The sequence below is a fragment of the Larimichthys crocea genome, unplaced genomic scaffold (genome assembly GCF_000972845.2).
Source record: "Larimichthys crocea isolate SSNF unplaced genomic scaffold, L_crocea_2.0 scaffold417, whole genome shotgun sequence".
NCBI classification, from domain to species: domain Eukaryota; kingdom Metazoa; phylum Chordata; class Actinopteri; family Sciaenidae; genus Larimichthys; species Larimichthys crocea.
In genome coordinates this window covers 20001-34007 of record NW_020855421.1, presented here as the reverse complement: position 1 = coordinate 34007, position 14007 = coordinate 20001, and the positions used below count along the sequence as shown (strand labels likewise).

Here is a 14007-nt window from a genome sequence, read left to right as displayed (position 1 = left end):
TTGAAGGAAACATGAGGAGGAAATGAGAAAGGCTTGAAGGAAACATGAGGAGGAAATGAGAAAGGCTTGAAGGAAACATGAGGAGGAAATGAGAAAGGATTGAAGGAAACATGGGGAGGAAATGAGAAAGGCTTGAAGGAAACATGAGGAGGAAATGAGAAAGGAACATGAGGAGAACAGAGGCGGTCAGTAATTAAAGGGTTTAAGTCGATCCACGTTCCTTTTGACTGAGGAACCAGCAGCACAGAAGTGTGTTCCAGTCAATAAAGTATAATCGAATCTAAGACGAGAGAGACGAGGAGGACGACGCAGCATTTCATTCACATTCACGCTGAGGACGCTGACTCACAGTTTATTTATGTCATATTTAATCTGCACTCACACAAAGTTAGGACGGACTAAAATGTCCCAACAACAAAACTGTCCAACACTTTACTGTCTGTGTGGAAGTGCCACAACCTGCAGGTCCTCTTGTCGTCTCAGAGACTACGTCCAGGTTTTAGACAGTCTTCGGGGACGTCACAGAGACTACGTCCAGGTTGTAGACAGTCTGTGGTCTTTAGGAGTCTTAAGGAGTTTTTTGTTTTGTCTTTGTGAATCTACAAGCTCAGTCTTTGAGTCTTTAACAGTCTTTAACAGTCTTTAACAGTCTTCTTGGTCTCACACTCACACAGAGGGGCCACTGAAGGGAAAACTGTCTTGCTGACATCACGCTGCGGGACATGACCTCTTGTTTTGGGAAGTGGAATGTGTCACCATGGTAACTAGTCCCAGTCCCACAGTGGGACAGTTCTCTGAGACCGTGAAGTTGACTACAGAGACGTGGAGACTGGTATCAGGTTCATGTCGGGTCACTTCCTGCCTGACACGAACGATGCTCATGTGACTGAAATGAGAATAATTAAACACAAAGAAAGAACAAACAGGTACGAGCTCTCGTTACAACAATTAGACTGTGAGGGTCAGAGTAACGAGGTTCATGACACATGTGGTGAGACAGACAGACAGAGAGAGAGACAGGATGCAGACGATATCAGCGATGAAGACAGCTGCAAAGAACAGAGACAGAGACAGAGAGACAGAGACAGAGAGACAGACAGACAGAGAGAGAGACAGGATGCAGACGATATCAGCGATGAAGACAGCTGCAAAGAACAGAGAGACGGAGACAGAGACGGAGACAGAGACGGACAGCAACAGTTTGTATTTTTATCTCTTTATTCAGAGTCAGTGAACACTCGTCTACACAGATACAGGAGCTAAATATATGTATGTCATCTATACAGCTGTCTATTATTATTATTATTATTATTATTATTGTTAGTCTACAAGCAGCTCTGCAAGGCTGCACATCAGCACCTGACGTCCCCGCAGACTGTCTAAAACCTGGACGTAGTCTCCGTGACGTCCCCGCAGACTGTCTAAAACCTGGACGTAGTCTCTGTGACGTCCCCGCACTGTCTAAAAACTGGACGTAGTCTCTGTGACGTCCCCGCAGACTGTCTAAAACCTGGACGTAGTCTCCGTGACGTCCCCGCAGACTGTCTAAAACCTGGACGTAGTCTCTGTGACGTCCCCACAGACTGTCTAAAATCTGAACGTAGTCTCTGTGACGTCCCGCAGACTGTCTAAAACCTGGACGTAGTCTCTGTGATGTCCCCGCAGACTGTCTAAAACCTGGACGTAGTCTCTGTAACGTCCCGCAGACTGTCTAAAACCTGGACGTAGTCTCCAAGACCTCCAAGGCTGTAAACATGTTTATTTCTGCTGTGAAGTTGGACATTTGGACATGGGGACTGATGGAGCCAGCCTCAGGTGGACGTCAGAGGAACTGCAGCTTGTTGTTACTTCGATGTTAATTGTTAATTAATTATTAAGTTAAACTAATGAAGACAGTTAAATGTTGTTGTTTTTTCAGCATTAATGAGTCAGTTAAAGAAAGATTAATTAATCTGTGACTTTGTTCTAAAACTTTTTCATGAACACAGTTTATTATTAATGTTTGTTCAATGTTACTGAAACGTTTTGCTTCATCACAGCGTGTGTGTGTGTGTGTGTGTGTGTGTGTGTGTGTTGTAGGCCAGTAGTCACTCAGTTACACAACCGCTTTCAGTTTCCGAGCCCTGAGCCTGTCTGTCTCTCCGCCTGTCTGTCTGTCTCTCCGCCTGTCTGTCTGTCTCTCCGCCTGTCTGTCTGTCTCTCCGCCTGTCTGTCTGTCTGTCTCTCCGCCTGTCTGTCTGTCTGTCTGTCTGTCTCTCCGCCTGTCTGTCTCTCCGCCTGCCTGCCTGTCTGTCTCTCCGCGGCTCCCCGCCCACCGCTGCTCTCGCTGCCTGTCTGTTGGACGGACTGGGGCAGATCCGAGTCGACCAGTTCCGCGTTCTCTCGTCACCCAGTCACGGAGCAGACTGAGCCGGAGGACCAGGCGGCGTCATGGTGGACATTCCTGCCCAGCCTCGGCATCCGTAACTCGGAGAGGAGGAGGGGGGTGACCGGGGAGCGCGTCCGGAGGTGAGGACGTCTTTTTTTTCATTCCTGGTGATTGTGCGCGGACGGTGGATCCATCCGCCGACCGACGTCGGTGTCGTTACGTTGGAGCCAAACTTTGACGCTGCTGCCGCCTGGACCTCCCCCTGCCTCCCCCTCCCCTCACCCCCTCTTCTCTCGCTCCCTCTCCCCGAAACGCAAAGTGCGTGGCCGTGCGCACGCACATGCGGGCTTACGTTCATGCAAAGCGGTGAACACCCCGCGTCGTCAGAGGCCCTGACACGGAGCCCCGCAACTTTTACCATCGATACGTGCTGCGTGCGTGTGCGTGCGTGCGTGCGTGTGCGTGTGGATAGACAGCGAGCCGCGGCGCGCACGCGCGCTTGTGTTACATGTCAGTGTAACGCACACGCGCGCGTGTCGACCATTGATGTTGTTTTGACACAGGTGACGTAGAGCGTGACGCGCCTTCACGATGAGATAAGCGGATCCACTGCGTGCGTGTGCGTGAGCGCGCGCGTCCCATTGACGGACGGAGCTGCGCACTTTGACGGTTCCGGTAAAAACAGGCTGAAAGACGCGGGGACGAGCTCACAGTGCGCGTGTCTGTGCGTGTCTGTGCGTGAGTCCAGCACCGGTACACCTGACGTCCACGCAGCGCGAACACGCGCGGGTCATGATGAGAGTAAAGTATTTCTAACAGCCTGTCCTCAGCATCAGAGTTATGTAATATCATAATAATTATATTTAATGAATGAATTATTATAAAGTCTGAACATGATCCACCTGCTGACATTTAACAGTTTGCATAATGAAACTCTTTTCTTGACAGTCATTCATGTTTTATCTAAGTAAAGCAAATATAATTGAATATTTAGAAAAATACATAAATCATTGTTTTATAATAATAAGTAATAACTGCTACAAACCACAAAGTATAACGTGATGATGCACCTGTCATTTCTATGTTTATTATTATTAATAATAATTACATTTTATTTAAAGGATGAACACATCTGAAGAACCTTTTTAAAAAGTTGTTTCTGTGTCAATCTGAATATTTAAATTCATTTTTAATAAATACATAAACAGAGTAATGACTCAAAATAAAAAAGTATTCGAGTTCATCTGTTTAGTTTAAAATGATGAAGTTAATCAAATGTGCCAAAATGATTAGTTTGTCGTTAGTAGAACATTTGTAAAACGTTTTGACATATTTAAAGATGTTTTATTAATGTTTTATTAATGTTTTATTGACGTTTTATTGATGTTTTATTTTATTTATTGAACGTTTCACCACGACTCAGCGTCTGATATGTGATCTTTGTGTCTTAAATATCCAGGAAAAGTTCTAAATCAGATTTTATGTTTTTTATGGAGCTGCGTCACTTAAAGACTTCATAAAGACTTCATAAAGACTTCATAAAGACTTCATAAAGACTGCAAGACTGCATAAAGACTTCATAAAGACTGCATAAAGACTTCATAAAGACTGCAAGACTGCATAAAGACTTCATAAAGACTGCATAAAGACTTCATAAAGACTGCAAGACTGCATAAAGACTTCATAAAGACTGCATAAAGACTTCATAAAGACTGCAAGACTGCATAAAGACTTCATAAAGACTGCATAAAGACTTCATAAAGACTGCAAGACTGCATAAAGACTTCATAAAGACTGCATAAAGACTTCATAAAGACTGCAAGACTGCATAAAGACTTCATAAAGACTGCATAAAGACTTCATAAAGACTGCAAGACTGCATAAAGACTTCATAAAGACTGCATAAAGACTTCATAAAGACTGCAAGACTGCATAAAGACTTCATAAAGACTGCATAAAGACTTCATAAAGACTGCAAGACTTCATAAAGACTTCATAAAGACTTCATAAAGACTTCATAAAGACTGCAAGACTGCATAAAGACTTCATAAAGACTGCATAAAGACTTCATAAAGACTGCAAGACTGCATAAAGACTTCATAAAGACTGCATAAAGACTTCATAAAGACTGCAAGACTGCATAAAGACTTCATAAAGACTGCATAAAGACTTCATAAAGACTGCAAGACTGCATAAAGACTTCATAAAGACTGCATAAAGTCTTCATAAAGACTTCATACAGACTGCAAGACTTCATAAAGACTTCAGAAAGACTGCAAGACTTCATAAAGACTGCATAAAGACTTCATAAAGACTGCAAGACTTCATAAAGACTGCATAAAGACTTCATTAAGACTGCAAGACTTCATAAAGCCTGCAAGACTTCATAAAGACTTCATAAATACTACAAGACTTCATAAAGACTTCATAAAGACTGCAAGACTTCATAAAGACTGCAAAACTTCATAAAGACTGCATAAAGACCTCATAAAGACTGCAAAACTTCAGAAAGACTGCATAAAGACTTCATAAAGACTGCAAGACTTCATAAAGACGGCATACAGACTTCATAAAGACTGCATAAAGACTTCATAAAGACGGCATACAGACTTCATAAAGACTGCATAAAGACTTCATAAAGACTGCAAGACTTCATAAAGACTGCATAAAGACTTCATAAAGACTGCAAGACTTCATAAAGACTTCATAAAGACTTCATAAAGACTGCAAGACTTCATAAAGACTGCAAAACTTCATAAAGACTGCATAAAGACCTCATAAAGACTGCAAAACTTCATAAAGACTGCATAAAGACTTCATAAAGACTGCAAAACTTCATAAAGACTGCATAAAGACTTCATAAAGACTGCAAGACTTCATAAAGACTGCATAAAGACTTCATAAAGACTGCAAAACTTCATAAAGACTGCATAAAGACTTCATAAAGACTGCAAGACTTCATAAAGACTGCATAAAGACTTCATAAAGACTGCAAAACTTCATAAAGACTGCATAAAGACTTCATAAAGACTGCAAGACTTCATAAAGACGGCATACAGACTTCATAAAGACTGCATAAAGACTTCATAAAGACTGCAAAACTTCATAAAGACTGCATAAAGACTTCATAAAGACTGCAAGACTTCATAAAGACGGCATACAGACTTCATAAAGACTGCATAAAGACTTCATAAAGACTGCAAGACTTCATAAAGACGGCATACAGACTTCATAAAGACTGCATACAGACTTTATAAAGACTGCAAGACTTCATAACGACTTCATAAAGACTTCATAAAGACTGCAAGACTTCATAAAGACTTCATAAAGACTGCAAGATTTTATAAAGACTTCATAAAGACTTAAAGACTTCATAAAGACTGCAAGATTTTATAAAGACTGCAAGACTTCATACAGACTTCATAAAGACTTAAAGACTTCATACAGACTTCATAAAGACTTAAAGACTTCATACAGACTTCATAAAGACTTCATAAAGACTTCATAAAGACTTAAAGACTTCATACAGACTTAAAGACTTCATAAAGACTTCTTAAAGACTTCATAAAGACTTCATAAAGACTTAAAGACTTCATAAAGACTTAATACAGACTTAAAGACTTCATAAAGACTTCTTAAAGACTTCATAAAGACTTCTTAAAGACTTCATAAAGACTTCATAAAGACTTAAAGACTTCATAAAGACTTCTTAAAGGCTTCATAAAAACTTCTTCAAGGCTTCATAAAAACTTCTTAAAGACTTCATAAAGACTTCATACAGACTTCATAAAGACTTCTAAAAGACTTCATAAAGACTTCTTAAAGGCTTCATAAAGACTTCATAAAGACTTCACTTCAGATGGTATCAAGACTGAGACAAGACCAGAGGGTCTGAAGAGCAGCAGATATTAAAAATGTATTTTGTTGTTGCTCTTCACTGTCTCTATATTCACTCATTAAAAAGTGGTTGATCATTTCTCAACATAGTTGTCAATGCAACCTGGCAACCGTGACTGTCGAGATTCTGTGGTTAAATTGTAAAGTGGATATTTTTCATCTCTCTTCTGTCCTCGCTCAGTAATATTTCATATTTGGATGTATATAACACACTCCTGTTTGTTTGCTTCTCTTCAGGTAACTCCACGTTGACGTTAAAGGTCATCTGACCATCTCGTGTCAGAATGAAGACGTGGATGGCGGCCTCAGCGTGATGATGAATGAACGGACTGGAACGCGGCCGACGACGCTCAAGCATTTGGCCTCACTGCCGGTGGCTGACCTTTGACCCCTCATGGATTAAAAATGGCACTTTGGCTGAGGGAAGCGAGACGCCGTACACTCCAGGAACTCTTTGAATCTAACAGTCGTGTTTGTGTGAAAGAGGATTACAGCGACTGAAGACAAGAAGAAGATCTGAGATGTTCCCACAGAAACACTGACGACTAAACCCAGTTTGGATCCAGCATGGAGCAGGATTTCACACAGCACGCCTGTCAGCTGTCATAAATCGTGGATAGTGAACACACACCAGCCTGACTGAGTCCAAACAGGCGCTGTAATCTATTACATTCCTCATTGTTGTGAATGAAGCTCGAAGGTGACGCTTCCCTTCAGCTTTAAACTGACTCCAGGTCAGTGTCTTTGTGCAGCTTCCTTCAAAAAACTACAAATATGGCTGCTACAGGAAGAAAGCACCTGGTGCGAGACTTTAACCATTTCATCACCTGTTACCTGTGTCGAGGGTACCTGATTAAACCGACCACGGTCACCGAGTGCCTGCACACCTGTGAGTCAAACACACACACAAATACACAAAGACACACAGTCCAGGTTTTAGACAGTCTGCTGGGACGTCACAGAGACTACGTCCAGGTTTTAGACAGTCTGCGGGACGTCAGTGAGACTACGTCCAGGTTTTAGACAGTCTGCGGGGACGTCACGGAGACTACGTCCAGGTTTTAGACAGTCTGCAGGACGTCACGGAGACTACGTCCAGGTTTTAAACTGTCTGCGGGGACGTCACGGAGACTACGTCCAGGTTTTAGACAGTCTGCGGGGACGTCACGGAGACTACGTCCAGGTTTTAGACAGTCTGCGGGGACATCACAGAGACTACGTCCAGGTTTTAGACAGTCTGCGGGGACGTCACAGAGACTACGTCCAGGTTTTAGACAGTATGCAGGACGTCACGTAGACTACGTCCAGGTTTTAGACAGTCTGTGGGGACGTCACAGAGACTACGTCCAGGTTTTAGACAGTATGCAGGACGTCACGGAGACTACGTCCAGGTTTTAGACAGTCTGCAAGGACGTCACAGAGACTACGTCCAGGTTTTAGACAGTCTGCGGGGACGTCACAGAGACTACGTCCAGGTTTAGACAGTCTGCAGGGACGTCACGGAGACTATGTCCAGGTTTTAGGTTTTGTCTGAACGTTAATCTAACGTTGATGAAATGTTTCCATGTTGTTCCCTCTGCAGTCTGTAAGAGCTGCATCGTGCAGCACTTCGAGGACAGTAATGACTGTCCTAAATGTGGCATTCAGGTCCACGAGACCAACCCGCTGGAGATGCTCAGGTACGACATCCCTCTTTAAATCCTTCTTCACCTCCTCTTCACCTCCTCTTCACCTCCTCTTCATCCTTCTCACGCTCTCTCGTTGTCTCGTCTCTTCAGGTTGGACAACACCCTGGAGGAGATCATTTTCAAGCTGGTGCCCGGCCTCAGAGAAAGTGAGTTTAGACGGATGGTTTCATCATGTGCGTCCTCGCTTTGATCATGTGACTGTTGATGAGCGGAAGGACAAATCAGACAATAAGACATGCAGACAGGTTGTTTCCTTCAGCCTGAGGCGAGCTCGTGACGGGATTATATTCAAGTTAACTGACCGCAACGTTTGGGTTCCTCTTGTCGTCCACTTGAAGCTGGTTCCAGAAGTTAGTCAGTCTCCGTAAGTCTCCATGTTAAAATGAAAAGTTGAAGTTAAATAAAGTGGATGTGAGCGTAGAGTACTGCCCTGACATCATAAACGTCATATGAGGCTGGTTCCACTGAAATATGTGATATTTATTCCATCTCTGCCGCTCCATCAGCCGAGGTGAAGTTATGGACTCATAAAATTCTGGCACCATCACGGCTTCAGTCAGACGTGTTGACGTGGCTTCTTGTTGGAGGTTGTACATCTTCATCTTGTTGTAAAACTCTTCAGCTTCCAGTCTTCTAAAAATAATAAGTGATGCTGAATAATGAACAGAGAGCAGAGCAGCACCCAGGAGCTGGTCTGAACCCAGGAGCTGGTCTGAACCCAGGAGCCGGTCTGAACCCAGGAGCCGGTCTGAAACCAGGAGCTGGTCTGAACCCAGGGCGGCCATGCGAAGACCAAACCTGGTTAATGCTCACAGATGATAAGAATGCTGAACTCAGTGCAGGTTGATGAGCCGTCACTCAGATGTTAGCTGGGTTCATTTGGGGTTCAGACATTGTGAGATGTTTCCTGTGTGTTCTGCTGGTGTTAGTACAAAGTTCTCTCAGGACCATTACGAGTTTAATCCAAGTTCTTCCAGCTCAAAGAGGAAACCAGAGTTGTCTTTATTCTTTGTGTGTCTGTGCTGCTTGTTAACGTCGTCTTCTTCTTCTCTGAACCAGAAGAGGAACAGCAGGAACTCGAGTTCTGGAAGAAGAACCAGCCCAAAGCAAACGGCCAAGGTAAGCCGTGAGCGAGCAGCTTCATGTTGGACTCACACTGTTAATCAGCCACGTTTCAAACTTGCTGCTTCCCAGTTGACTCTGTGTTTAGGAACTTTGCGTGGTTGGGGGTGTTGTGGCTTCGTGCTCACAGTTTCCATCGTCTTTGTCTCGTTCTCGGAGGAGGCAGAAGTGAAATGAGTAGATGAGTTTATGATTCATCAGCTTATTCATGTCAGTCTGAGGCTGATTTCAGGGAATTCCCTAAAGATACATCGAACACATGAAACTCACATTCTTCTCTGACTTACTTTGTTTCTTTAACGTTGATTGAATGTTTGTGTTGAACCTCAGCAGAGAGCCTGAGGTGTCAGAGGCTCGGGCTGCCTGATGTTGGAGGTGATGGTGGCGATGGCGGCGGCGATGATGACGGCGACGATGGCGGCGATGACGACTATCACAGGAGTGACCCTCAGATCGCGATCTGTCTGGACTGCCTACGCAACACGGGCCAGTCGGGCGAGAGCACCGTCACGGTGTGTCTTTATATATTTAAGTGTTCGACGTTCTCTCAGCTCCCTCTCTCGTTAACTCAGCCTCTAATTGAATTTGTCTCCCGTCCAATTAGGACTTGATGAAGAGGTTCATCCGCTGCTCCAGTCGAATCACCGTGGGAACAATTAAGAAGTTTCTCAGTCTTAAACTAAAGCTACCGAGCTCTTACGAGGTGAGGAACACATCCAGTTATCTGTTCACAGGTTCTGTTGCTGTGTTCACTGTTAGACTGGACACTGCCGGTTCAGAGGTTCTGCTGCTGTGTTCACTGTTAGACCGGACACTGCTGGTTCAGAGGTTCTGTTTGGTCAGTTTATGGAGCTGGATGCTCGTTAATATTCCACTTCAATTATCATGAGTTAGCTTCATCAAAGGATAAAAGACTAGCTTGTACATTAGCTAAAGACTGAACTCATGTAACGCACACAGACAGACACAGACACACACAGACACACACAGACACACACACACACACACTGTGCAGCCTCCCACTCTTCACCACAGTGAACTTCCCCTTTGCTTCACTTTGTGTTTTCATTTCCTCGTTTATTCTGTATCTCATCATCCTTTGATGTTTCTTTAATTCAGTTAAAGTATTAAAATGATTTGTGTGTTTGTGTGTTTGTGTGTTTGTGTGCGTGTGCAGCTGGACGTGCTGTGTAACGGAGAGATCATGGGCAGAGATCACACTCTGGAGTTCATCTACATGACCCGCTGGAGGCTGCACGGAGAGAATGTAAGGCTGCCACGCTCACTTCCTGTTTGTGTGTTTGCATGCTAATGTGTCCATGCATCAGTGCACTGTGTGTGTGTGTGTGCGTGTGTGTGTGTCTGTGTGTGTGTGTGTGTGTGTGTGTGTCTGTGTGTGTGTGTGTGTGCGTGTGTGTGTCTGTGTGTGTGTCTGTGTGTGTGTGTGTGTGTGTGTGTGTGTTTGTCTGTCTGGTTTGTCTGTGTGTGTGTATGTGTCTGTGTGTGTATGTGTGAGTGTATCTGTTGTGGTGTGTGTGTGTCTGTGGTGTGTCTGTCTGCTGTGTGTGTGTGTGTGCGTGTGTGTGATCTGTTGCGTGTATCTGTGTGTGTTGTGTGTGTGTGTGTCTGTCTGGTGTGTGTGTGTGTGTGGTGTGTGTGTTCTGTGTTGTGTTGTGTCTGTCTTGTCGTGTGTTGTGTGTGTGTGTGTGTGCGTGTGTGTGTGTGTGTCTGTATGTGTCTATGTGCGTGTGTGTCTGTCTGTGTGTGTCTGTGTGTGTGTGTGTCTGTGTGTGTGCGTGTGTGTGTGTGTGTGTGTGTGTGTGTGTGTGTGTGTGTGTGCGCGTGTGTGTGCGTGTGTCTGTGTCTGTGTGTGTCTATGTGCGTGTGTGTCTGTGTGTGTCTGTGTCTGTGTGTGTCTGTGTCTGTGTGTGTCTGTGTCTGTGTGTGTCTGCTCACTGAGCAGATGCAAAGTCCAGGAAATGATCTGATGACCAACAGACACTTTAATCATCACAACACTCGACATGTGAAGAAGTGTCCTCACGTTGAAGGTGTAAGGTTTTAATTGGTCCTCATAAGGATAGAAGTACAGGTGTTCACACACCACACACACACATGCACACACACAGACACAGACACACACACAGAAACAGACACACACACATGCACACACACAGACACACACACACATGCACACACACACATGCACACACACAGACACACACACACATGCACACACACACATGCACACACACACGCACACACACACAGACACAGACACACACACAGAAACAGACACACACACACATGCACACACACACACACACACACACACACACACTCAGTTTTCACCTCACGCTCCTTCAGTGGTCGTTTGTTTCTTCGTGTTAATCTCGTAGTTGACTCGTAAATCTTCGTATTTAAATATCGTGAGCAAACTGAACATGTTGACGTGTTTGGATCTGAATGAAGGAACGCTGAGAGAACTCCATCATGACTTTGTCACGACAAACAGCTCTCCTCCGTCGTGGAGCTCTGGGTGGAGGTCAGGTCACAGGTGGATGAATCGGAGTCAACATAAATCCACATTTTAATAAACGCTCAGTTCTCTTCCTGCTGCTAAACGGATCAGACCAGAACCGGGTGTTAAGCTCTGGGTCTCTCCTCGAGAAGCTCCCCGACACTCGGTTTGATGGCGATGATGCAGAAGTCACGTAGTTGTGTCGCCAGATTCAGTCACGTTGTGATCGTACAGAGTGTGTGTCCTCGCACTGACTCTGTGTGTCATCATGTTGATCAGCCTCAGTCTGCATGACCTCGACCTACAATCCAGCACACGTGTGTGAGAGCATTCACGTCTTGTTCACGCGTGTCTATCTGCACGTGTGTCACATGAAGCGTGAGCTCATGAAAGGCCTGAGGAGCGCAGACAGCTGGCACGGCAGGAGGCGTCAGATACCAGGAGGAGGAGGAGGAGGAGGAGGATGCAGTGGATGCGGAGGAGGCGGCTGGCGGCGGATGAGGAGGAGGCTGGCGTGGAGGCGGCGGAGTCGGTGTAGCGCTGAAACGAGGAAGCTCCAGGTGAGGTGTCTTACCAAACAGACCCGAAGGCACCCAAGCAACCAACTATTTCACTGATTTTGGTGTGATGTGTGAAACTGGATCATATTTTATGACTGTCTAAAACCTGGCCCGTAGTCTCTGTTACCGTCCCGCAGAATGTCTAACACCTGGACGTTAGTCTCCGTGACGTCCCCACAGACTGTTAAAACCTGGAACTAGTCTCCGGACGTCCCCGCAGACTGTCTAAAACCTTTGGGACGTAGTCTCAAGAGACGTTCCCCGCAGACTGTCTAAACCTGGCCGTAGGTCTCTGTGACGTCTCCGCAGGACTGTCTAAAACCTGGACGTATTCTCTGTGACGTCCCCGCAGGACTGTCTTAAACCTGGATCGTAGTTTCCGTGACGTCCCCACAGGACTGCTAAAACCTGGACGTAGTTCTCCGGACGTCCCCGCAGGGACTGTCTAAAACCGCGTAGTCTCCGAGACGTCCCGCAGGACTGTCTAAAAACCTGGACGTTAGTCTCTGTGACGTTCCCCGGGCAGACTGTCTAAACCTGGACGTTGTCTCTGATTGACGTCACCGCAGGAGCTGTCTTCAACCTGGACTATTCTCCGTGACGTCCCCGCAGACTTGTCTAAACCTGGACCGTAGTTCTCCGTGACGTCCCCGCCCGGGACTGTCTACAACCTGGTACAAACCTGGACGTAGTCTCCGTGACGTCCCCGCAGACTGTCTAAAACCTGGACGTAGTCTCCGTGACGTCCCCGCAGACTGTCTAAAACCTGGACGTAGTCTCCGTGACGTCCCCGCAGACTGTCTAAAACCTGGACGTAGTCTCAGTGACGTCCCCGCAGACTGTCTAAAACCTGGACGTAGTCTCCGTGATGTCCCCACAGACTGTCTAAAACCTGGATGTAGTCTCTGTGACGTCCCCGCAGACTGTCTAAAACCTGGACGTAGTCTGAATATTAGATTATATATTCAGTGTCAGTAAATAAAGACGCTCGTCTGTACAGCAGTGAGCTGTCATCTGATCAATGTGTTAATAAAGACTGATGAGCTCAACCTGTCCAGATGAAATGTCTGATGAACGTCCTCACAGTCTAAATACCGGACGGTTGTTGGACAGAACGATCTGTCCCACATCGTGCTCCAGACGAAGGTCAGCTCAGACTCTCAGATCAGATCACAGAGTCATCCGGATGTCTGAGATCTTCTTCTTGTCCCCGAGCAGCAGGTGGATTCACCTCGTGGGCAGGAATCAGTTTCAGGTGTTGAACCGTTAAACTAGCAGTAACTGTTTGAGACGTGACTCAGCTGGCCGCTGTCTGGAGGACTTTAAATATCAGCTGCTGACATCGATTAATATTCAGATTCGTCTGCAGCCAGTGACCTTGTTTAATCTGGGTTTTAATGAGCAGAAATCTGCAGCATGTATGTTTGATTGTCTTTACTTTGGACATGATGCGAGTCATCTTCTCTGTCTGCTCTGCTGGCTGCAGTTCATGATGTTTGTGAGTCTAAAGACTAAAAGCAACACGAGGTGACGGGATCAGAGCCAAACCACATTTCCACAAGATCTGCTGTGAATATTCAGGAACCTTTTAAATGTTGAAGTCTTCATGAGCTTCAGTTCAAAGATGATGACGTTAAACATAAGTGCTGTATATTCTCTTCATATATGTGTCATGAACAGTCTGACAGCAGATTTAAGTTTCAGCTTTGCTGCTGCGCGTTTGACACCAGAACAGAATCTTTAACCCAGCGACAGCTGAGCAGAATCGGTGTAATTAAAGTGTTTGCAGACAGAGCTGTCGGCTGTCAGAGCTGCAGACTCGGGCACGGTGACGAGCTTTGGCTCCAGTCA

At 45.3% G+C, this 14007-nt stretch overlaps 1 protein-coding gene across 3 annotated transcripts in view; it reads left to right on the top strand.

The window, feature by feature from the left end:
* Positions 1-2241: 2241 nt before the first annotated feature.
* LOC104939259 (polycomb group RING finger protein 5-B) overlaps positions 2242-14007 on the top strand; it is a 14451-nt gene continuing 2685 nt past the window's right edge. Inside the window, exons 1-8 of one of the 3 annotated variants that reach the window (XM_027276528.1) lie at positions 2242-2508; positions 6503-7154; positions 7848-7944; positions 8044-8099; positions 9013-9072; positions 9409-9587; positions 9680-9778; positions 10253-10342. In XM_027276528.1, coding sequence (XP_027132329.1) covers positions 7040-7154; positions 7848-7944; positions 8044-8099; positions 9013-9072; positions 9409-9587; positions 9680-9778; positions 10253-10342 — 696 coding nt within the window. In that variant the 5' untranslated portion in view covers positions 2242-2508; positions 6503-7039. Of the gene's footprint in view, positions 2509-2726; positions 3170-6502; positions 7155-7847; positions 7945-8043; positions 8100-9012; positions 9073-9405; positions 9588-9679; positions 9779-10252; positions 10343-14007 lie in introns of those variants that run through there. The other 2 variants (XM_027276526.1, XM_027276527.1) reach the window with 2 other exon arrangements.